The sequence below is a fragment of the Epinephelus fuscoguttatus genome, linkage group LG19, assembly GCF_011397635.1.
Source record: "Epinephelus fuscoguttatus linkage group LG19, E.fuscoguttatus.final_Chr_v1".
In the NCBI taxonomy this organism is placed as follows: domain Eukaryota; kingdom Metazoa; phylum Chordata; class Actinopteri; order Perciformes; family Serranidae; genus Epinephelus; species Epinephelus fuscoguttatus.
In genome coordinates this window covers 28,539,824-28,564,610 of record NC_064770.1, presented here as the reverse complement: position 1 = coordinate 28,564,610, position 24,787 = coordinate 28,539,824, and the positions used below count along the sequence as shown (strand labels likewise).

The following is a 24,787-nucleotide window of genomic DNA, read 5'->3' as shown; positions in this document are numbered from 1 at the left end:
GTTTATATCTTAAAGTTATGCAAAGACACCTGAGTAAGCAGTTTCATGTATTCTAACAACACAGATGGGTTGGTAGAACTCCTTTTACGTGAGAAGTGACAAATAGGATTATAATGATCATCATGACGCATCACATCATAACTACCACAGTAAATATCATTATGCATTACGACCACATCTTGTTGCTGTTACTTTATTTACCACTCTGACCAACAACTAAAATGATCATCTTTTCACATATTATTCTTTTACTTTATAAGACTATTTTTAAAGTGCATGCAGAAAAAGCTCAACTATTAGCGATGCATGCATGTTCAGGTGGTGGACACAAAAGCAGCAACAACTGTGCAAGTGAATGCTTTGAAATATCATAAACTTAAAATAAAAATCACCTTCATGAAGCAAGAGTTTTAAAGAATTTACTGAAGAGATGTTGATTCAACTCTGTGATAACCTGTGGTTCATTTAGTTTAATTTATTCATTATTATTAAATGTTAATATTTATTTATTTTACTTAATATGTATTATTCTCTAGTTACTTAAAATTCCAGGGCTATGATACTGAACTGAATTACATTTTGCAGGTTGCTATTATTGTGTGTTAAATATTATCCCAAAATCTTCTCATAGGTTACTAGAGCTAAATTAACTTAATAAATAAGTGGAGCAAACTACAACAGAAGCCAGCTGTAACAGTTTGCTTGTCAAATGCTGAAACATTTATTTTACAATAACATTAATGCACATTTTTTGTTTTTTTTTTCTGTCTTTTCAGATTAAATGAAACAAGATGAACTTTCTGTAAAAAAATGTTTTTTTTCCCCACACATTTGTTCTTATGAACTCATAGTCTTGCATGTAAGTAAGCACAATTGTCCTTTTTCATTTTAATTACAAAAGCTTTGTCTTTTTGAAAATAAATTTTTAAATGAAGACAACCACTGAAGTTGCTCCTCCAACTTTTTTCTCCTCCAGTAGTGCTGTAGTTTCATCTATAAAGGTTTAACACGTACATCTCACAACAATACTAATTCTTTTTTTTTTAGTTCTTTAAAAAGTATTTTAAAGTATTTTATGATGTAACATGTTGTTGTGTTGGTCATCTCCCCAGCACCTGGAATCAGCAGCCTATGTTCGACTCAATCATGTAAATTTTGGGTTTTACAGTTGGTGAGCTCTCCAGTCTATTATTAATAGACTTGAGAACTAAAACCTTTTGCAAAATCATGAGCAATCTATGTGAACACATGTAAACTGATATGAGATATTTAAATGCGCTCTCTGTTTCTCTTACTGGCACAACCACACCTCACACCTGGTGTCTGTGATGCACCGTTGCTCTCTGCATTTTTTCACTTCTGTATTTTGGTACTTTTTCGGGACCTGGGTGTTACTCAATGCTTCTGCTTGCTGCTTGCCCTGATCACTCTGCCCTGTCATGCTGTGACATCTGTGCAACAGACCTCCAGCCCTGTCTCCACCTGACTTTAAGACACCAGACACTGTAAAAGTACAACTCTGCCATCTAGCCTTAATACAAAGATATGACACTTAGAATTGAGCCAGCACAGTTGGTTACTTGATCAAAATCTCAAGGTACGTATAACTACAAAGGATGCAATCAGCTCTTATTTTACAAATGTCTACATCCAATGTTTACAATGAGTCAAGTAATGAAATGATCTCTTCTCTATCTCAGAGGAGCGGGTTGTGCCTCCAAGCATCACATTACACCCTGTCTGGGACAATGTCCCTGTCGGGGCCTCATCAGTCAGACTTGTCTGCACCCTAAGTGGCTACTTTCCAGACAAACTGAGTGTGGAGTGGAAGCGGGACAACCAACGTCTACAACCTGCCAAAAGCCCAACGAAGCTGCAGAGTGCGGACGGAACGGAGAAAACCTTCAGTCTAACCAGTGAGATTGAGCCAAAAACAACAGAGTGGGAACGAGGCTCAAAGTTTACATGCAAGTCAACTCACAAAGATCAGGAATATAAAAAAACAATAAGCATTTGTCAAAGTAAGTATTTACAGCTAACTGTCTCACAGCACAGTATAAAATTTTCTGATGCATCATTAATGTTTTATGATAAACTGAATGGAAAAATACATTGACAAGTTTTAACAAGATGAGTATGTTTGGACAAACACTTTTTTCCTGTAGTCCATGAAAGCGCCCCTCCCTCCATCCATGTGGAGATTCCCAGCTTCAAGACAGTAATGATGGCAACAGGATCCAACGTGAAAGCAACATGTTTGGTCCGCTCTGATTTTGACGCCAAATTGACCTGGCGGATAAATGGGGGAGATGCACCACGTGAACAAGTTACGCAGGACAAAAACTCAACTTATATATTCAGTACTGTGACGGTTTCTTCAACTGAGTGGAAAAAAATAAGGTTAATAACATGTAAAGCTGAACATCAGTGCTTCTCACCCACTGAGAAGACTGTGAATGTTGCAGGTAAGATGACTACACAACATGAAAATCAGACGTCTTGTCACAGCAAATCACCCAGAAGAATAAATTCTGCATTCCTTCTGTCTGTATCATCCAGGGCCTGCAGTTACAACTCCTGTGGTCACGATCAGGAGATCTCTTAATGAATTGCTGAAGGGGAACAGTGCTGTGCTGGAGTGTGACGTCACAGGACTCTCATCACGTGACCTGTACATCACTTTTCAAGCTGGCACCTCTGACATCTCTGAAAAACTGTATGTTGATCTTCCTGAAGCCCCAGGCCCGCATTCAATCAGTAGAAGCTTCCCTGTCCCGCCAGAGCACTTCAAGAAAGACAAAAGTTTCACCTGCAAAGTGTACCAAGGCTTCTCTGTGGATTTTACATCAAACTCCATTGGAAATATTTTTGGTGAGAGCGTTACTCTTCATTCCCTTCATGACTGTTCATTTCCCATTTCACAGTCAAATAATCTCTAAAGAGACTATTTCACTGATAGACTGATTCCTTCCTAATTTAGCGGACCCGTCAATCAAACTTCTTCTGGCCCCCAGTGAAGAGTCAGGATCACAGACACTCGTATGCTCTGGACGGGGCTTCAACCCTCACATTCAATGGTCTTCTGAGTCTCAGCAAAGAGCTCCATCAACTAATGACATCAGCATGGGTGCAGATGGGCATGTGACAGTGACCAGTCAACTTCAAATCACTCCCAAAGAGTGGAGCACAGGGAAGGTCTTCACTTGTCAAGTATCAGACAAGTCCCTGGGCAAAAACATCAGAAAGGACATCAGCCTCTGCTCAGGTACAACTAAGTGAAGAGTCACAACCCCAGCTGTCTACTGACAACATTCTGACTGACCTGAAAATTGTTTTTGACAGACTTTGAAGTCAGTGTAGTCTGAATATGATCAAGCATCTTTTACATATACATAGTTCTCTCAGTATTCTGGTATTGCTTCATGATTCTTTTTCCTTGCTCCCTGTCAGCTTATTCAAGAACCCCTCCCTCCATCCATGTGGAGATTCCCAGCTTCAAGACAGTAATGATGGCAACAGGATCCAATGTGGAAGCAACATGTTTGGTACGCTCTGATTTTGACGCCAAGTTGACCTGGCAGATAAATGGGGAAGATGCAACACATGTCCAAGCGACGCAGGACAAAAACTCAACTTATATATTCAGTACTGTGACGGTTTCTTCAACTGAGTGGAAAAAAATAAAGTTAATAACATGTAAAGCTGAACATCAGTGCTTCTCACCCACTGAGAAGACTGTGAATGTTGCAGGTAAGATGACTACACAACATGAAAATCAGACATCTTGACACAGCAAATCACCCAGAAAAATAAATTCTGCATTCCTTCTGTCTGTATCATCCAGGGCCTGCAGTTACAACTCCTGTGGTCACGATCAGGAGATCTCTTAATGAATTGCTGAAGGGGAACAGTGCTGTGCTGGAATGTGACGTCACAGGACTCTCATCACGTGACCTGTATATCACTTTTCAAGCTGGCACCTCTGACATCTCTGAAAAACTGTATGTTGATCTTCCTGAAGCCCCAGGCCCGCATTCAATCAGTAGAAGCTTCCTGTCCCGCCAGAGCACTTCAAGAAAGACAAAAGTTTCACCTGCAAAGTGTACCAAGGCTTCTCTGTGGATTTTACATCAAACTCCATTGGAAATATTTTTGGTGAGAGTGTTACTCTTCATTCCCTTCATGACTGTTCATTTCCCATTTCACAGTCAAATAATCTCTAAAGAGACTATTTCACTGATAGACTGATTCCTTCCTAATTTAGCGGACCCGTCAATCAAACTTCTTCTGGCCCCCAGTGAAGAGTCAGGATCACAGACACTCGTATGCTCTGGACGGGGCTTCAACCCTCACATTCAATGGTCTTCTGAGTCTCAGCAAAGAGCTCCATCACCGAATGACATCAGCATGGGTGCAGATGGGCGTGTGACAGTGACCAGTCAACTTCAAATCACTCACACAGAGTGGAGCACAGGGAAGGTCTTCACTTGTCAAGTATCAGACAAGTCCCTGGGCAAAAACATCAGAAAGAACATCAGCCTCTGCTCAGGTACAACTAAGTGAAGAGTCACAACCCCAGCTGTCTACTGACAACATTCTGACTGACCTGAAAATTGTTTTTGACAGACTTTGAAGTCAGTGTAGTCTGAATATGATCAAGCATCTTTTACATATACATAGTTCGTTCAGTTTTCTGGTATTGCTTCATGATTCTTTTTCCTTGCTCCCTGTCAGCTTATTCAAGAGCCCTTCCCTCCATCCATGTGGAGATTCCCAGCTTCAAGACAGTAATGATGGCAGGAGGATCTAACGTGGAAGCAACATGTTTGGTCCGCTCTAATTTTGACGCCCAGTTGACCTGGCGGATAAATGGGGAAGATGCAACACATGTCCAAGCGACGCAGGACAAAAACTCAACATATATATTCAGTACTGTGACGGTTTCTTCAACTGAGTGGAAAAAAATAAAGTTAATAACATGTAAAGCTGAACATCAGTGCTTCTCACCCACTGAAAAGACCGTGAATGTTGCAGGTAAGATGACTACACAACATGAAAATCAGACATCTTGTCACAGCAAATCACCCAGAAGAATAAATTCTGCATTCCTTCTGTCTGTATCATCCAGGGCCTGCAGTTACAACTCCTGTGGTCACGATCAGGAGATCTCTTAATGAATTGCTGAAGGAACAGTGCTGTGCTGGAGTGACATCACAGGACTCTCAGCACGTGACCTGTACATCACTTTTCAAGCTGGCACCTCTGACATCTCTGAAAAACTGTATGTTGATCTTCCTGAAGCCCCAGGCCTGCATTCAATCAGTAGAAGCCTCCCTGTCCCGCCAGAGCACTTCAAGAAAGACAAAAGTTTCACCTGCAAAGTGTACCAAGGCTTCTCTGTGGATTTTACATCAAACTCCATTGGAAATATTTTTGGTGAGAGTGTTACTCTTCATTCCCTTCATGACTGTTCATTTCCCATTTCACAGTCAAATAATCTCTAAAGAGACTATTTCACTGATAGACTGATTCCTTCCTAATTTAGCAGACCCGTCAATCAAACTTCTTCTGGCCCCCAGTGAAGAGTCAGGATCACAGACACTCGTATGCTCTGGACGGGGCTTCAACCCTCACATTCAATGGTCTTCTGAGTCTCAGCAAAGAGCTGCATCAACGAATGACATCAGCATGGGTGCAGATGGGCGTGTGACAGTGACCAGTCAACTTCAAATCACTCACACAGAGTGGAGCACAGGGAAGGTCTTCACTTGTCAAGTATCAGACAAGTCCCTGGGCAAAAACATCAGAAAGGACATCAGCCTCTGCTCAGGTAAAATAAAAGCATAATCCATAATCATAATTTTGCTTTAAGTGTAGAATAAATAATCTACATTCACACTGTTTCTGAGTCATCCATTAAGCTTTTAAGACATTTTTTCTCATCATCATTACTTGACAGGTGTTGCATTTTCTCCATCTTTAATGTCACAATGTTTTTCAGTAACTCCAGCATCATCTCAGGTGGTTGGCGTATATGTTCAGGGACCGCCACCACAGGAGCATCAGTACAAGGGACAGGTGACTATCACGTGTCTGCTGGTCGGCCCTTCTCTTGATGATTTCTCTGTCACCTGGAAAGTAGATGGGAAGAATTATTCCCAAAATGTCCATAGGGAGCAACCAGTGAGTCACAGCAATGAGACGGAGACAATGCAGAGCACCCTCAATGTGTCAGCGGAGGATTGGCATGCACATAAACGAGTGTCTTGTGAGGCAAAGCACCGATGTTCCAACAAAGGCTACGAGGACCACATCAGCAAAAGCAGAGGTAGTGCTGTGCATAAAAACCAATACCTTATAGCTGCTTCTGCATATGTAGAGTGTTTAACATAGATTAAGAAGGCAAGTTTGCATCAGAAACTCTCCATAAAAAAATAGTATTCCCTTTGATGTTTGTGACGACTGTGAGTGACAAAATTATGAGACTGAAATGGCAACAACTGCAGCTGTATTTACTTTTGTCTTCTTTTTGTGTTTCTCAAGAGCTGCATCCACCAGCAGTGAAGATAATAGAACCGGCTGCCTCTGACCTGTCTACGTCTGACTTCCTCACACTCATTTGCCTCGTGTCTGGATTTTTCCCATCTAACATCATAGTGTACTGGGAGGAGAATGACCAGAGACTCCCTTCAACTGTCTACACCAACAGTCCTGCATGGAAATACACAGGGAGCAGCACTTATTCAATGAGCAGCAGACTAAATACATCAAAAACTGAGGACAAGGAGTCTACGTATTCTTGTGTTGTCAGACATGAGTCATCTTTTGAGAGCACTATAAAGGATGTGTATGGTGAGCTGAAATTAGCATTTAGTGAAAACTGCATTTCACTGGATTTGTTCATTACATCAAAGAGATAAATCAAGCCAAACCTAAGAATCACTGTTGGGGCCAATTCGGATATATTTAGCTGATCATATCAGCTAAAATAAAGCCGATCAAACTTTGATCCTTTCCTTACTGTACACTGTGTTTTCTCCACCTCAGCCTGCCCTCTATGTTGCTCAGGAGCAGTTGTGTAGAGAAGCATATCGCTTTACGGAATTTTTATGAAAGCATTTAAGTACAAAAGTTCTTTGACTTTTCTTGCTCTGTGACCTTCCCCAAACACAAATTCATTAAATTCTTTTTCTGACTATTTTCCTCAGCCTCAGTGACCCATAGCAAACCTTCAGTTACCTTGCTCCAGGGCTCTGGTGAACTTGTGTGCCTGGTGTTTGGCTTCAGCCCTGAGTCCATTAATATCACCTGGTTTCTTGATGACACTGGGGAACTGCTGGAATACAACACTAGTGAACCACACAGAGGCCCAGACGGGAAGTTCAGCATCCAAAGCCACCTTCGTCTGTCCAAAGCCAGCAGGTTCCTTGGGGCAGTCTTCACCTGCAGGGTGACACATGCAAACACCATTTTAAACACCACCCTATCCCTGGATGTATCTAACCCAGGTGCTAGTTTGTCCATTGATCCACATCTTACTTACACATTAAATATTGAACATACAAGGTTATTAGGAATTTCTCTTTGTACGTCCAGTGTGACAAAGTCAATGTAATGGTTAACTAACAAATCTCATTTTGATTGTCTCACAGAAATCTTAGAGGACTGTAATTTCTTAGATGACATCAGGCATATTGATGTCAACCACAGCAAAGGTGTGGACAGCTGGTATATGGCTTTCGCCTTCCTCCTTTTCTTCCTCATATCCCTCATCTATGGTGTCCTTGCTACTATAATTAAGGTAAGACACAACAATTGGTATTTTAAAGTAATCTTCCAGTACTGTAGTTCACTTGTATGGTTGTAACATTCCTGTTATAATACTGCCTTTATTTTGGAAGGCTGATATGTTTCAATAGTTTGGATTTAGCCTTTTTACATATGTATTTTATACACAAAAAGCTGTCACCAATTCCTGACACATTCCTTGTTTTTTCCTTGTAGACTAAATGATGATGATCTCACAGGACAGATCCCATTCTATGATCCAAATATGTGACCTGAGGATTTCTGATGGCATATGGTTTTCCTAGTTTTAAAGTTTGATTAAATCTATTATTATTATTATTTTTTAATGGAACTGGTTTGTACTGTATTCATTTATTTTTTGCATGTACGTTATATATTTGGTGTGGCTTGTATGTGGTGCATTAATAATAAATAATGAAGCTTTGAATTCTAACTTTAAGATTCAAATGCTAATGTAATGAGCAAATATTATATCACTGGACTTGTTGCATTTACAAAAAAATAAATAAAATAAAGAGTGAAATATTTCAAGGACAGTTTGTTATAATCTCTGATTTACTCTTCAGGGAAATGCTTCATACTCAATATACCATGTCACAATACCAGCACCCCTGCATTACTCAGATTGTCCACTAGAGTGAGACAAAGCTCCACGTGCAGCTGTGGTAACTTGCCACCTCTAAGTCAAACACTAGTTGTGTAGTAATTTCAGGATGGTGACAGGTCTGAACTGGACACACTAAGTGGTATGATACAGAGATGTATTCACTTGAAAACACACACAGAGACTGTTTTTATATCTCATCTCCTCTCCATACATACACACACAGAGTCACTGTAAATGTGTGCACACTCTGAGCTGGAGCTGCGTGTTTGTGTCTGCATTTGTGTACCTTGTGGGTTTAAAGGAATTCACATCTGGGAGGGATGACACGAAGCACATTGAGGCGGACTACTGGCTACCTCTGAAGTGATCTGGCACTGTGTGTGCCCTGATTGGCTGGGGACCCGTTGGCAGCCAGCCCAAATCTGTGACGCTGTTGCTGGGATGGAGTCACAGCATGCTGCTGCCAGTCTAAGTCTAAGGTCTAAGGCACCGGCTACAGGGAAGCAGGGCGCCATGCCCAGCAGGCTGCCTGAGAGCGTCTCCCTGTCTAACATCCCCATACCCTCCCATCCTCTTATGCCAAGCCTCCCTCCCTCTGGGTCCTTGCTTGACCCCTTCTGTGTGTCCATATAAATCAGGGACAAGTAACACCCAAACATCCTCACACATATAGGACAACTTTTATATATCTAAAACAGCAGTTGAGGCACCACTGAGCAAGGTACTCAACCGCAAACTGCCCAGTGGCCGACACTGACGGCTGTGGTTTTACTGAGAAGCTTGCAGTGCTGAACATGTTAAACTCAATATGAAAAAGTGTTGGGCTGAAAAAAAGCAGGTAAGCCACAACCAGCATTACCTAGGAAAAACAGATGTAGCTAATAGAAAGATTGATCTCATTTAATCTTAAAGTTCTCAAGAGAGAAGCAGATTGTCGAACACACAGACCTTTCTGTGGCATGTCCTTTTAAACCACAAGGAAACAAAGGAAAATATAAGACGGGAAAAAGATATGCAAGAACAAGTTTATCATCAATAAACAAATGATGGCATTCTAATGATCATTACAGTATTATCACTGTTATTACTGTCATGATCGACATCATCTTCATGCCATCTTAAAAGTTCACACGCACACACTCTGCCTGTTGTTGCAGATAGAGATGAAACAGTTATGGCTTCACAATAAACCGTGATAAAATTCCTGATGGTTCATATCATCATTTCAAATTTAAATCATTAATAAAGCCGTGTTTGATTACTGCACTTTAAATATTGTCCAGCATCATCAACCAAAGTTAGCAGCAGTCTCCCTGACACAGGCACAGCATCAATGTGGGAGGCCTGCAGCACGCAAACCCAGTGATGCTCCTGGTCCCTTGTCCTCATCTACAGTGTCACAGAAGCAAGCATTTTAAAGGCAGACTATTGCTAATGTTAATGCACATATGATATGGCTTTCATACGTTTGTATCAGGTATTGGTTATGTTACTTTTTAATGTCCATGCAAACAATGATAGCAGTGTGTGTCACTACTTTTTACTACATTTTCAGCACATTTTAACAATGTTATGTGATAATTTTGGTCACTATAATCATGATAAAAAAAATTCGTACTGTTTCATCTTTAGTTGTAGACATGGTCTACAGTTGGCACCATTGAGCAAGCGGAGGGGAATTAATTGTCTTCTGAAAAAATGTAAGCCTGATGTAGAGGGATTTGCACAGAGGCCCATAAAATGCATTTTCAATTAAATTACCAAATTACAGGAGGAAAAAAGCACACCAAAGCATAAGCCTCATCACTCCACCTCAAGCTAAAGCATTCTGATCTCAGTACTCTCTTCCTTCATCTCTTTCTTTATGCCATGCCGCAAAAACATCATAGTGAGCAGGTACACCCATCAAGAGACCAAACCCAGAGTCTAACCAACCACATTATGCTCCTACATAAATACAATACCCAGGTACTCAAGTGCACTGATGCTATGCTCATGCTGAATAACATGCCATCAAATTAATGCTAACATGATTAAAAGTCCCAGCGCCAACCAAATATGCAGAGGCAAAAAGGCAGTTAAAAAAGGCCGTGTTGCAAAACCAGGCATTGCCTTAGCACCTGACCTCAAAGACAAAACAAAGAAGATCTCTAAAAGTTTAATAACTGTACAGAGTAGTACGACCAACATGACCCCAATAAAAAAAATGGAGAGCTATAGTTAAATGTACAGCACAGTATGAACATAACTTGTTCATGCATTAAACGTGTAGGGCAATACATTACACTTAGTGCTATTCCACCACACATGCAGGCTGTTGTCTACCTACTAACAATCAGAGAGTGGTTTATATGAGGGCTTGACCAGATATCAATTTACATAACCTGAATATTCAAGCGCAGGTGCATCTCAAAAATTATTGAAAACACCATTGTGACAAAATAACAGTAACATTTCAAAGTCTAAAGCAAGGCATGTGTGTTTTAGTTATAAACACTTCCAGCAGGTGGCGACATTCTACTCACCACATTGACCTGTAGGCTGCAGTAGCCTTTACTACGCACGACATTGTGACATATCACACAGACAGACACAGGTGTAAATAATCAAATTAATGATGGCTGAACAGCATGTGGCTGCTTCAGTTTAAGGGTCATGGTATTATGTGTGCAGCCCCCTGTAAACTGTGCCTACCTGCAACACTTGAGGAAAACAGAGCTACCATTAATCTCATTAGAAACACCTGTTAGCATCATGAATAAAGCTAGTAACGTTCAAGGGTCAAGCAATTGCACAGCCACACAGATATCCTGTCTATTTTTGTAAGCTGAGACCATTTCCATCAGAGGAAACAAAGCTTTTACTTACTTTAATTTCACAGATAACAACAATACATTGTGAAGAAAATAAAGCCTCCACAAAATAGCATTTTAGGTCTTGTGTGTGATTCATCCTGGCTTCATATTAGCTCGTCGCCAGGCTCATTTATACAATGTAAAATGCCATAGGCTCGTGCTAATAACGTTAGCATGTTGTATTTGTGGGGAAAACATCTTTAGTATAAGACATTTGTTTTGTCAGTGAACCTTGTGAGTTGTTTTGGAGCCGAATTTCGTAACGTTACCTTTGTTAAATGTTGCTGTTGTACCTGGTTTCAGTTGAGGAAAGGAAATGTCAGTTAGACGCTAGGCTAATTTATACAATGTAAAATGCCATAGGCTCGTGCTAATAACGTTAGCATGTTGTATTTCTTTGGAAAACATGTTTAGTATAAGACACTTATTTTGTCAGTAAACCTTGTGAGTTGTTATGGAGCCGAATTTCGTAACGTTACCTTTGTTAAATGTTGCTGTTGTCCCTGACTTCAGTTGAGGAGAGGAAATGTCAGTTAGACGCTAGGCTAATTTATACAATGTAAAATGTCGTAGGCTTGTGCTAAAAACATTAGCATGTTGTATTTATGGGGAAAATGTGTCCAGATAAGTTTGTCTGTGAATGCTGCCAGTTATAGTGAAGCTGATTTGTATACTTGCGTTTGAAATGATCTCTATCAAGCCATGTTTAATGTGTGTTTAATGTGTGTTTCAGGCGTGTTTTGACTTTTTGTTTAGTCTATGGTTTTGACTCAACTAAATTTTATAGCACTTCACAGAAAACCTGCCGCGGCGCCGACTAGTGGTTTGGAGGTGTAACTGCGGGTGTGGTGGCGGCCACAAGCGTAGGCTACATCTGAATTTAGAGTTGTAGGTCACCAAGCAACAGCATGTTAGCCGCCTATCACATGAAGAGGACATTTAAACTTAAAAACATTTCAACTTCAGCTCCTCTGACAAAACATAATTAAGCAATATCACACGAGTGCCTAAGACAATTACAGCCGTGACCATATGGGCTACAGTAGCCTACAGCATCACGACCTCCAGTGTGATATTGCTTTTATAGGCTACAACAGTTCAACAACAGCTTAAACAACATTGCTGAGTAAGGAAATGTTAACAAAGGTGATGAAATAAATTATTTAAGTATGTTATGTAGCTCAGCGGAAAAAAACAGTTCCCTCAGTCTGTTGCCAGGCAACGCAGCACAGACGCCGGGAACTCACAAGCTACTTTGTATTTACATTGATCTGCAACTGTGTAACTTCGTCCAGTTCAGCTGATGAAACGTTGGCAAACCTGGATGTTGGCACGGCCGGATTCAAACACACCTGGAGGTCTGCACTGAAGAGTCCTGGCTTTCCTTTTCCTCATCTCTCCTGACGACCACTCAGTTTAATTCAAATGTAATTTTGGGGAAAATATCCATCTTCTTGGTGTAACGCTATAGTGTCAGTTTGCGTTAATGTAGCGAGTGTGACAGTTGGTTAATTAATGGTTGTGTTTATATTTATAACACCTGTGAGCAGAGTGATTTTACTGTTCACACTTTTCTAAATTGTTCAACATTAAACTTCACAAGTAATTAAGTAAATTCAGTTAAATTGTCTTCAAAAGCACAAGAATTTTGAACCAGAAAAATGCTAAAAAGTTGAAGCAACAAGCAAAAACACAGCACAGAACTGAAACGTGCAGGATGCCATTGTTTCCATCAAAACAAATGCATGAACTGTGGATTTCATTATCGTTACACAAAATCTCAATTCTGACAAAAAATAACTTCAGAAGAAATGTTGCTGGTCTTTGTTAAACCAAGTAAGGTGATTATCAAACCAAAACCAATGTAATGATACAATAACTTGCAGTTATAACTCTTATTGATAAACAGTACAGTTAGACAAAATTCTCTGCTGAGTAAATCAGCATTGTAGGAGCCATGAATGATTTCAGAGGTATTTTTGTAGGTGTATGACAGTTTAAATTTAAATATTGGTGTTTGTTATTGTTTATGATATTATTTAGGTTTTTTTTTGTGATCATGTTGATGAGGGAAGTAGGTCATATGGATATGGGCGGGGATATTAGGTTAATATAGGCACCTGCTCACCTGTGTGGCCAGAGAGAGAGAGAGAGGGTGAGCAGGGTCGCCGTATTTTTTGTTGACCGCTATTTTCTTCGATCACTGTGATCACTTTGATTATGAGTTTGTGCACAGTATCATGAGTTGATTATTTCTTTTTCGTTAATAAAAAGTTAAACTTATTTTTTTTTTTCCCGTTAAGCGCGTCAGACAAAAGAAAGGCCCGGCTGCAGCCTCTCAGCGACTCTTTGTTTGTGAAGTCGCTACAAGCATTATTCAAATGTTACTGTAAAACAAGGATAACAATGACATCAGGTTAAAAATGGAAACCAAATCAAAGTTGCAAGAGATAACATTACAGTGACATGTTCAAACTCAAAATACAGTTAGTCACAACAAAAAAATAAAGTTTTGTGGAGAGTGTGAACAAAGGAGGAGTCAATGCAAAACTCAGATATCTTCCACCTCTACTTATCTGACTGCAGAGAGGAGGACAGAGAACAGTGGACACACAGTTTAACATGATGGACTATAGGACAGGACTGCTGCTTTTAACTATCTGCTGGGCAGGTGAAGAGTTTACCTGATCTTTAGTTGAATCTGTCTTCAAAAATCTGTGAACTTTTGTCTTGACAGGTGTTGATGGTCAGACTCTGACAGAATCTGAACCAGTACCTGACCTGTACAGCCTCTGGATTCACATTTAGTAACTACTATATGCACTGGATCAGACAGACTCCTGGAAAAGGACTGGAGTGGGTTGCCAGGATTGAAAGTGGTAGTGGTAGCAGCAAATTCTACTCTCAGTCAGTTCAAGACCGGTTCACCATCTCCAGAGACAACAGCAGACAGCAGGTGTATCTGCAGATGAACATCCTGAAGACTGAAGATTCTGCTGTTTATTATTGTGCTCGATAGCCACAGTGACTGCAGTTGGTTGAGCAGCTGTACAAAAACCTACAGTGCTCATTTTAATTGGCTGGTTTGCTTTGGTTTCAGGCCTTAAGCACAAGTTACCTGTGGACAAATACTGTGTCCTGGACCTGGATTACAGGAAAAGCAGAGACAGAATCACTTTGTTTTGTTCATTAAGCTCTTGTCAGTCTTTATTAAACAGAGTTAATTCAATTTTAGCTTTTCATTTGAACCATATTTTTTACATGTTTGAAATTTTTTTAATTCAAATGTCACAATTCAACTACGTATATTTTCACACTCTTGATAAACTTGGCAGATTAGGCTCAGGAGCAGGTCATCCATCTATCAGAAGATCGATGGTTTAATCCCCGCCTCCAGTCTGCATGTCAAAGTATCCTTGGGCATAATGCTGAATCCCAAATTGCTCCTGATGGCTGTTTCATCAGAGTTTGAGTGCATTTAAGATGAACAGCAGGTGGCACCTTGTATGATAGCCTCGGCCACTAGTGTGTGAATGGGTGAATGTGTCATGTAGTGTTTAAGTGCTTTGAGAGAAGACTAGGAAGGCGCTGTACAAGTACAGGTCTATTCAAAGTATTATGGAAGTAATTACAATCATCCTTTTTCATTTTAATTATAAGAGGTTTGTGCCTTTATGAAAATACTTTTTTAAAGATAATGATTCATGTTGCTCCTCCTCTTTTTATTATTTTGATATTGTTCATACTGGCTGAAGTTTCACCACAAGCTGTAAACATTTAACACCCAATACTCACAACTGTACTTTCCCCCCAAACATTTTACATTTTTGAAAATTAATTAATTATGTTATATGTTGTTATGTTTGTCATCTCCCCAGCACCTGGAATCAACAGCCCATGTTTGATTCAGTTATGTAAATTAGGTGACGTCACAGTCGGTTAGCTCTCAAGTCTGTTATTAATAGACTCAGGAACTGAAACCTTTAGCACAGTCATGAGAAACTATGTAAAATCATTGTGAACATCTGTGGACTGATCTGAGACATTTTAATATGCACTTAAAACTGTAACAAGATCTTGACACAATATGTCCTTTTAGACCAAATGATAGTGATCACAAGACATGTCTGATTTTATTCTCTAAATGTGGACTTTGAGTTTTTTAAGGCATATGGTCTACTGTAATTCATTCAGTTTCTTTTTTAAAAAATTATTTAATTTGTAAAAAAAAAAATCATTATACTTTATCCATTTTATTTTCTATGTTTCAGTTATTGTTGTGGGATGTATATAGTGTATGTGTTGAAGAGGAAACAAGACAACAATAAATAAATATGACCTGCATCCATCACTTGATTTTGGTGGGGCAGTTGGTCAGGGTGCAGAGAGTTGCAGTGATGGTGGATATAGTACATATGTAGAGTGTGACATCATAAGCAGTGAAGTTTAAGTGGACACCATGAAGACAGATGGTATTATAGAGAGGAAAACATGTAGAGGATGAACAGGAAAGGACCAAGCACAGAGCCCTGAGGGACACCTGGGGACAGAATAGCCATGGTAATGATGCAGTTGTTAATGCTGATGAATTGTTGTCTGTCTGTGAGATATGATTCAAGTGAGGAGAGGGCAGTACAGGTGATGTGGAGAGAGGATTTGGGTAACTGATATAGTGACAGGGAGTAAGGAAACCTAAAGTATGATTTCTTCTCTGAAAGAAACACGGTTGGGGGTCTAAATATAAAGCATTTAAGACAAATTTAATTGAAATATGTCAGACAAGTCTTAGGCATGCCAGTTTGGGGGGCTGTGAAATTAATATTGCAGCCATCCATCCATTAGCAAAACCCACTTATTCTTGGGGGTTGTGGGGTGCTGGAGCTAATCCCAGGTGACACTGGGTGAGAGGCGGGGAACTCCTGACCTTGTCCCAATTACTGGGCTCACTGACATTACATTTTCATCAAACACAAACTTAATATCAGGTCCAATCTGGCTGCATCCTCCCTGTGAGGAGGAGTCAATGCAAAACTCAGATATCTTCCACCTCTACTTATCTGACTGCAGAGAGGAGGACAGAGAACAGTGGACACACAGTTTAACATGATGGACTATAGGACAGGACTGCTGCTTTTAACTATCTGCTGGGCAGGTGAAGATTTTCACTCATCTTAATCTGGCATATTACTGTCTTTTCTAACAACATAAACCATGACATACATATATTTTGTCTTGACAGGTGTTGATGGTCAGACTCTGACAGAATCTGAACCAGTGATTAAAAGGCCTGGAGAATCTCACAGACTGACCTGTACAGCCTCTGGACTGACGATCAGTGGCTACTGGATGCACTGGGTCAGACAGGCTCCTGGAAAAGGACTGGAGTGGGTTGCCGGTATTTATAGTAGCAGCATCTACTACTCTCAGTCAGTTCAAGGCCGGTTCACCATCTCCAGAGACGACAGCAGACAGCAGGTGTATCTGCAGATGAACAGTCTGAAGACTGAAGATTCTGCTGTTTATTATTGTGCTCGAGAGCCACAGTGACTGGAGTTGGTTGAGCAGCTGTACAAAAACCTACACCACTTCTTTTAGGCTGGCAGAGCCCAAGCATGAAATTCTTTTGTAGTATATTTCTTAAATATTATAAAAAAAATTTCTTTTTTTTTGTACATGTTGTTTACATTACAAATATAAGAACACATGACCTTTGTCCCTGTAGTATATAAAGCCCTAAAAACTGTTCCTGAGGAAGATTTATTCTAAATATTAAACACAGAAAAAACTCAAAAAACCCTTGTTCTTAAAAGGGCCAAAGACAGCACAACAACATGGTACAAACACTTTACATTTCTACAAATGAAGACACACTAATGTTTGTAAGTTATGTGGAATCTACATTGAGTCATAATATGAATGAAAATAATGTTGCTTTTCCTTCATAAAATCACCAGAGGGCAGTCAGTGTCAAGTTTCTGTCTCTTCTGTGACTTCTGAGACACTCAGATCTGCTGTTCTCATTGACCTTAACTAATTGATACTCAAACCATGGAGAGTTCACATTTCTCCATTGTACATCAATAGGCACATTTCTGAAGTCTGATTAAAATAATTTCTGAGAGAAATTGACAGCATATCTAATTTTAATTTACTTGTATCCTACATTGATTGTGTAGTGTCAAATTGCTCAGTGCTGATCTTAATGAATGTGTTTTTATGTTAATATTCTAAGTATATTCACAATGATAATGCTTATTGCTGTCTACTACAACATACTATTGAGGAATTTACAAAATGTTCTGATTTTGAATTGATATCAATACTGTCCAATTAAGCATCAGTTGATTGCAGCAGCAGCAAAGTTGTTTCATTTCTATAAATGTGGTGTCATTGTTTAAAATGTTACAATTTAGTGTGTAATGAAATTGAAATCATTTAATGCAGAAGTGATTTCCAGGCATATTTTTACTGTGCAGATATAATAACACTGAACAGACTCTTCTATTGGCTCCAGTTAGACCAACATTGATGCTTCATATGTTTGATTCTATGCAAACTCAGTGAGCTTCCTTGTTCCTCAGCTATAAAAACATCACATCAGGCTGTCAGTGGAGTTCACAGCACGTCAGTTTCAACATAAACCATGTTCTCTGTAGCTCTGCTGCTTGTCATGAAAATGGTATGACTTAAAACACTGTGAGAAAATCAACAGTATAAGATAATAGAATCCTGAGGAAAATTTACTCTAAACATTAAACACACAAAAAACCTCAAAAGCCACTTGTTCATAAAAGGGCCAAAGACAGCACAACAACATGATAACTGAAATTAAGCCACGACAAATACTTAACATTTCTCCAAATGAAGACACACTAATGTTTGTAAGTTATGTGGAATCTACATTGAGTCATAATATGAATGAAAATAATGTTGCTTTTCCTTCATAAAATCACCAGAGGGCAGTCAATGTCAAGTTTCTGTCTCATCTGTGACTTAAAGGAGACAATCAGATCTGCTGTTCTCATTGACCTTAACTGACTGATACTCAAACCATGGAGAGTTCATATTTCTCTATTGTACATCAATAGGTACATTTCTGAAGTCTGATTAAAATAATTTCTGAGAGACGACAGCAGTGATCTATAAAGTGGAGATGAGTGATGACAGCATATTAAATTTTCATTTATCATAGTTGAGGCAGACATTAAACAGTCGGTTGATGTGACTCTAAATGTTTTTATTCTGACTCATAATATCATCATCATAAATGTGTTTTCTTTCATGTGTATCAAAATAAATGTTTTGACATGGTGGTTAGGCCAAGAAAATAAATTAGCTCTCTAGCGCCCCCATTTTGTTTGATGGGGTCAATAATGGAGAGGTCCCCTCAGATTACGTGTGGTCATATGCCTACAAAGTTGCGTGGTGATCGATGAAACCCTTGACACGTTATACACCTTTATGTGATGAGCCACGCCCTCCGCAATATTCATTGCCTTATAGAAGCTCAGTTTTAGTTTTCCAACTTTTGCCAAGAGGGAACTTTAGATATTGGTCCCTAGATTATGTTCACCCAGTTTCATGCAGATCGGTCAAACTTCCTAGGAAGAGATCGATTTTAAGTGTTTTTCAAAAAATTCAAAATGGCAGAAAATCAGAAAATAACCGGAAGTTATGGGTTCTTGGTGCAAATTTGTTCCTCATGAGGAGAGGCATCTCTGTGCAAAGTTTCATGTCTCTATGACATACGGGGCATGAGATATGCCCATTCAAAGTTTGCAATTTCAATCGGTTGCTATAGCACCCCCCTTTGGCCAATTGATGTAATATAGCTACATTCGCATCCTCCCATGACCCTCTACCACTGTGCCAAATTTCACATGGATTGACCCAGTCAGTGAGGAGGAAAACGTGGAACAGACACACAGACACACCCACAGATAGAGTTTTCATCATTATATAGTAAAGATGTATTTATTCACTGCATTATGGTGTCAGGTTCACAGAATTTGGCAACTGAGATGAAACAATGCACAAAGAAGTGCATATAGTCTTAGCTAAGTACTTCTTTGATGGCCACTTTATTAGGTACACCTTGCTCGCACCTGTTGGACCCCTTTTGCCTTCAGAACTGCCTTAATTCTTCATGGCATAGATTCAGCAAGGTGCTGCAAACATTCCTCAGAGATTCTGGTCCATATTGACATGATGGCATCACAGTTGCTGCAGATTTGTCGGCTGAACATCCATGATGCAAATCTCCCTTTCCACCACATCCAGGCCACTGGAGTACAGTGAACTCATTGTCGTGTTCAAGAAACCAGTTTGGGATGATTTGATCTTTGTGACATGGTGCGTTGTCCTGCTGGAAGTAGCATTCAGAAGATGGGTACACTGTGGTCATAAAGGGATGGACACGGTCAGCAACAATACTCAGGTAGGCTGTGGTGTTTAAACCATGCTCAGTTGGTACTAAGGGGCCCAGAGTGTGCCAAGAAAATATCCCCCACACCATTACACCACCACCAGCAGCCTGAACCGTTGATACAAGGCAGGATGGATCCATGCTTTCATGTTGTTTACACCAAATTCTGGCCCTACCATCTGAATGTGGCAGCAGAAATCCAGACTCATCAGACCAGGCAACGTTTTTCCAAACTTCTATTGTCCAGTTTAGGTGAGCCTGTGTGAACTGTAGCCTCAGTTTCCTGTTGTTAGCTGACAGGAGTGGCACCTGGTGTGGTCTTCTGCTGCTGTAGCCCATCTGCTTCAAGGTTTGACGTGTTGTTGGTTCAGAGATGGTCTTCTGCAGAACTTGGTTGTAATGAGAGGTTATTTCTTTCTATCATCTTGAACCAGTCCGGCCATTCTCCTCTGACCTCTGGCATCAACAAGACATTTTCACCCAGAGAACTGCTGCTCACTGGATATTTTCTCTATGTGGGACCATCCTCTGTAAACCCTAGAGATGGTTGTGTGTGAAAATCCCAGTAGATCAGCAGTTTCTGAAATACTCAGACCAGTCCGTCTGGCACCAACAACCATGCCATGTTCAGAGTCACTTAATTCATCTTTCCATTCTGGTGCTTGGTTTGAACTTCAGCAGGTCGTCTTGACCATGTCCACATGCTCAAATGCATTAAGGTGCTGCCATGTGATTGGCTTATTAGCTGTTTGCTTAACAAGCCATTGAACAGGTGTCCCTAATAAAGTGTGTCCAAGTGTAAAAAATAAACCCAGCAATAAACTTAGTAACACTGGTAGCCATCAGGGATACAAAAGGAAGCTTTCATTAATATATAGGCTGACTTATATCTGTGGTGGTGTTAACCGTTTTCTCCACAACGAGATCAGGATGATGAAGAATCAGGTGACTATGTTTGTTGTGTTGCCTGTGAACTAAACTTGTAAGACAGTTATTGCATATTGTGTGGTCTTCATCAATTTTGTTTGTCCCATCTGTTGTTAAACCTGAAAGATGACCGCAAGTTAATTGGAGTAGGGACTCTGGTAAGTCGAATTGGTGGGGGGAATCTGTTCAGGGCAACTGCATGTTTAAAAAAATATATAAATACTTGGCGACAGTGTATTGATATCACAAGAGGAAGTAATATGATATATTCCTGTAATGACATTTTGTCCCATCTCCAATTAAAATGGACTAAAACATTGGATACCTCCAGGGTGGACAATACAGCTGATTGAAGTTGGTATGATAATTCAAGTGAAGCATAACAGAGCTCTACATCACTAAGTTATATCAAGCTTAATAGTAATGTGGCTGAATCAAGGTCATGCTGCAGGAACTGGAGCTGACACGAGGGTCTGATAAAGGGGAAGTGTTCACCAACCGTTGACAAACAGACCTCATTTTATGTAACCCAGACCACAGGAAATGAATATCTCAAGGGAAGTGGTTAATAAATATTACAGTGGGAATTGCTTAATCAGTGAAACGTGTCCTTTTCTTGCTTTAAACAACATTTTTGGTATTTGCATTAGAAGCAGATTTTAATATGTCACTGTGATGGCTACTTTGACTACTGGGGGAAAGGAACACAAGTCACAGTGACTTCTGGTGAGTAATAATCAAACGTATTTCCAGTGAAAACAATTCAACATTTCAACTCAGGTTAAATGTTAGGCGTAATCAGTGGTTTACTGGAGAAGTACATTCATTTATTAGATGTTAGACGCTGCAAGATATTTTTGTACTAAAGCACAATTGAAATCTATCACTGTGACTACCACTTTGACTACTGGGGAAAAGGAACAACCGTGACGGTCACATCAGGTAAAAAATAGCTTTATTTGTCTTCATATTGAAAGTGTAGTATTTATACTTTTTAATAGAACATATTTAGACCTCGGTGGCATCAACGGCATCTTTAAGGTGCTTGTTTTTGTATGTTGGATGTATTGACATATGACACTGTGACGATGCTTTTGACTACTGGGGGAAAGGCACGACTGTCACAGTCACATCTGGTAAGCCACTTTTATTTTTCTTTCTCTGTTGTTTACGTTTTGATTTAAACACAGAATTGGTATTTTTTGAGAGATCAAGTTGTGACACCTTGCAGTTCTTTCCTTTCTGGGATACTGTATGTTAAATGTGTCGTAATTGGTGGACTCGATCCAAACTTGAAAAATCAGGTTTTGTTCCATTTTCTGAATCCTTATTTCCAAAACCAAGGTTAATATGTTGTAGGGTAGATTGCCAGAAAATAACCGACTATGGACAGTGTAGATATTAGGGAACAGGTTTTTGTATGCAGTGGTTGGTAATTTGTTGAACTGTGACTACGCTTTTGACTACTGGGAAAAGGCACCACGGTCACCGTCACCTCAGGTATGTAATCTTAATATTTCTGATTAGAGAAGGAATTTTGTAATCCCATTACTACAATATTTATTAAAAGCTTCATGTCGTCACAACTGTTGGCGGTAATAAGAAAGCCAACGGTGTTCTGTAGCCTGACGATGAATTTGTGAAAAGCTTCAAACTATTAAGTTAAGTTGGAACTTAGGTCCGTTGACGGGGACATATTTTATTTTGATTTTATCTGGTGCCGATACCAAATTGTATGACATGAAGTAATGGGATATTACGGTAATGAGTTTTTGTGAGAAGTGTGAATTGGCTCTCTTAACTGTGACAACTGGGCTTTCGACTACTGGGGAAAAGGCACCATGGTAACAGTGTCATCAGGTAAGATTTGTACTGTTTAAAACCTACAGCAGGATATTTTTCATTTTTTAAATTTTATGTTTAAGTTGATTTCTCAAAGCGTCAAGTCTTACTTTAAAACTAAAGCGTTTTACTGCGGTATGTACTGTGGAAAGTCAAACAGCAGTGTTCTCAGTAACAGTGTCATCAGGGTAGATTTGTACTGTTTAAAATCTACAGCAGGATATTTTTCATTTTTAAAATTTCATGTTTAAATTAATTTCTAAACGTGTCAAGTCTCACTTCAAAAGTAAAACATTTTAATACAGTATGTACTGTGAAAAGTCAAACAGCAATATTCTCAGTAGGACACACTGGTGTATTTTATGGCTAGTGTATTCTGGGTTATTTAAGTGTATTGTATAAGTTAGTGGGATCAATTAAATATCAAGGCAGACTTTTTGAGCGTGCCATTAGGTGTAGCCTTTTGATACTAACAGCTAAGTAGATTCAGCACTGTGCTACTACGCTGCTTTTGACTACTGGGGAAAAGGAACAATGGTAACTGTTTCATCAGGTAAGAATTCTCTTTAATCTCGTACACAACTGCTGAATTTGGCATAAAGTAGTAATTTTTGCAACAATAAGACGTCAACTCATTTAATGGATGGTAACCGACTTTATAGCGTCATCACTTCAATTTAAAAAATGACTTGTGATTACTGTCAAAGTTGTGTATTTAAAATTATTTACTGATTTGTATGTTCACTAACAAAATGACTCATACTATTATTGAGTGAGGTGAACAAATAACAGCATTAAATAACTGAAATAGGGAAAGTCTCTGTATGGAGGACAAATGATAAAAGTTATCACCTTCAATGTGCTTTTTTACACTGCTGATCTACCCAACTGTCTTCTCAGTTTTAACTCATGCTTGGTTCAAGAAAACTCTGTTATGTTGTTTTTAATTTTGGTAGTTTAATTACACGTATGTTTTTACTTTCTCAGCCACTGCAAATGCACCAACTGTGTTTCCTCTGATGCAATGTGGTTCTGGGACTGGAAACACAGTCACTCTTGGTTGCCTTGCCACCGGCTTCACACCCTCCTCACTGACCTACTCATGGCGCATAGTAAATGGGGCTGCCTTGACAGACTTCATTCAGTACCCTCCAGTACTGAAAGACAACCTTTATACTGGAATAAGTCAAGTCAAAGTGAGAAAACAGGACTGGGACGCCCTGAAAGCCTTCAGATGTGATGTGACACATACAGCGGGAAATCAACATGTTATTATCACAAAGCCAAGTAAGCCCTATGCTAAGTCTTAAAAATGTCTTTTTTAATTGTTGATTTGAAATCTAGTAGTTTTGCATGTTGGAAATGTTGACATATTTTATAATTATGCAACAATTTAAAGGGTTTTTAATTCTCTGTTTTTCTTACTGGCGCAACCACACCTCACACCTGGTGTCTGTGATGCACCGCTCTCTGCATTCTTTCACTTCTGTATTTTGGTACTTTTTCGGGTTACTCAATGCTTCCTGCTTGCCCTGATCACTCTGCCCTGTCATGCTGTGACATCTGTACAACAGACCTCCAGCCCTGTCTCCACCTGACTTTAAGACACTAGACACTGTAAAAGTACAACTCTGCCATCTAGCCTTAAAGGACAACTTCGGTATTTTTCAACCTGGGCCCTATTTCCCCATATGTATGTGTGCGTATGATTCATGGGTACCACTCGTTCTAAAATTGGTTCAGTTTTGATGCGCGAAACGAGCTAAAATGGTAATGGGGGCAAATGCGTCTCGTATAAAAGTGCTTTTTTTTTGCCACTGACCGGTTCAGATCGCCAGTGCTATCTCTGTAGATAGCATATTGTAGCGGCCCTGGGGCAGTGGTGAGTGTGAATGAGTGGAGTCAGCTGTCAGTCAGTGTTGGAGCAGAGAGGGGGAGGGCGGCCCATAACTGAGTATGTGTGTATGAAGTGTGTGTTTTTTCGCCACTGACCGTTTCAGATCATCAGTGTTATCTCTGTAAATGGCATACTAGCCTTTCCCTTACCTCTGGGCTGTGTGATGTCACGAGCTTTGCTCCACTGTGTCTGTAGCTCTCTCTACTCGTGGGACAGCCGTTTTCTTGAGGAAGAGGTGTTTCGGGATTGGATGCCTTCTCTTCTTCGGCTGGCAGTAGTCATCTTGGGAGAAGTGAGCACTGCAGACCTGATGGTCTGCAAGGCACAGTGTCTGGACAGGAGTGTTAGCATCCATTTGTAGCACAACTAGCCACAACTTCAGCATCTCAACATCTGACAAAGGCAGCCTATGAAAGCTGTATGGG

At 39.8% G+C, this 24,787-nt stretch overlaps 2 protein-coding genes, 1 long non-coding RNA gene and 1 gene segment (V, D, J or C); 3 read left to right on the top strand and 1 right to left on the bottom strand.

Annotated features, from left to right (window-relative positions):
• The window catches only part of ighd (immunoglobulin heavy constant delta), a 185,184-nt gene that overhangs the window by 114,642 nt on the left and 45,755 nt on the right, over window positions 1-24,787 (top strand). Inside the window, 12 exon segments of the mRNA XM_049560106.1 lie at window positions 1,701-2,021; window positions 2,166-2,465; window positions 2,560-2,871; window positions 2,981-3,265; window positions 3,451-3,750; window positions 3,845-4,051; window positions 4,054-4,155; window positions 4,265-4,549; window positions 4,735-5,034; window positions 5,129-5,182; window positions 5,185-5,436; window positions 5,546-5,830. Of these exon segments, the coding sequence (XP_049416063.1) occupies window positions 1,701-2,021; window positions 2,166-2,465; window positions 2,560-2,871; window positions 2,981-3,265; window positions 3,451-3,750; window positions 3,845-4,051; window positions 4,054-4,155; window positions 4,265-4,549; window positions 4,735-5,034; window positions 5,129-5,182; window positions 5,185-5,436; window positions 5,546-5,830 (3,003 nt within the window).
• Window positions 1-24,787, bottom strand: part of LOC125878765 (uncharacterized) — a 63,617-nt gene that overhangs the window by 2,259 nt on the left and 36,571 nt on the right. The window lies entirely within an intron of this gene.
• LOC125878734 (uncharacterized) overlaps window positions 1-24,787 on the top strand; it is a 231,193-nt gene that overhangs the window by 191,879 nt on the left and 14,527 nt on the right. Inside the window, exons 4-5 of the mRNA XM_049560107.1 lie at window positions 21,520-21,565; window positions 23,453-23,752. Of these exons, the coding sequence (XP_049416064.1) occupies window positions 21,520-21,565; window positions 23,453-23,752 (346 nt within the window). The remainder of the gene's footprint in view (window positions 1-21,519; window positions 21,566-23,452; window positions 23,753-24,787) is intronic.
• LOC125878753 (immunoglobulin heavy variable 3-21-like) lies at window positions 16,357-16,871 on the top strand. The segment is given in 2 exon segments: window positions 16,357-16,423; window positions 16,511-16,871. Coding segments are annotated over 2 exon segments (357 nt in total).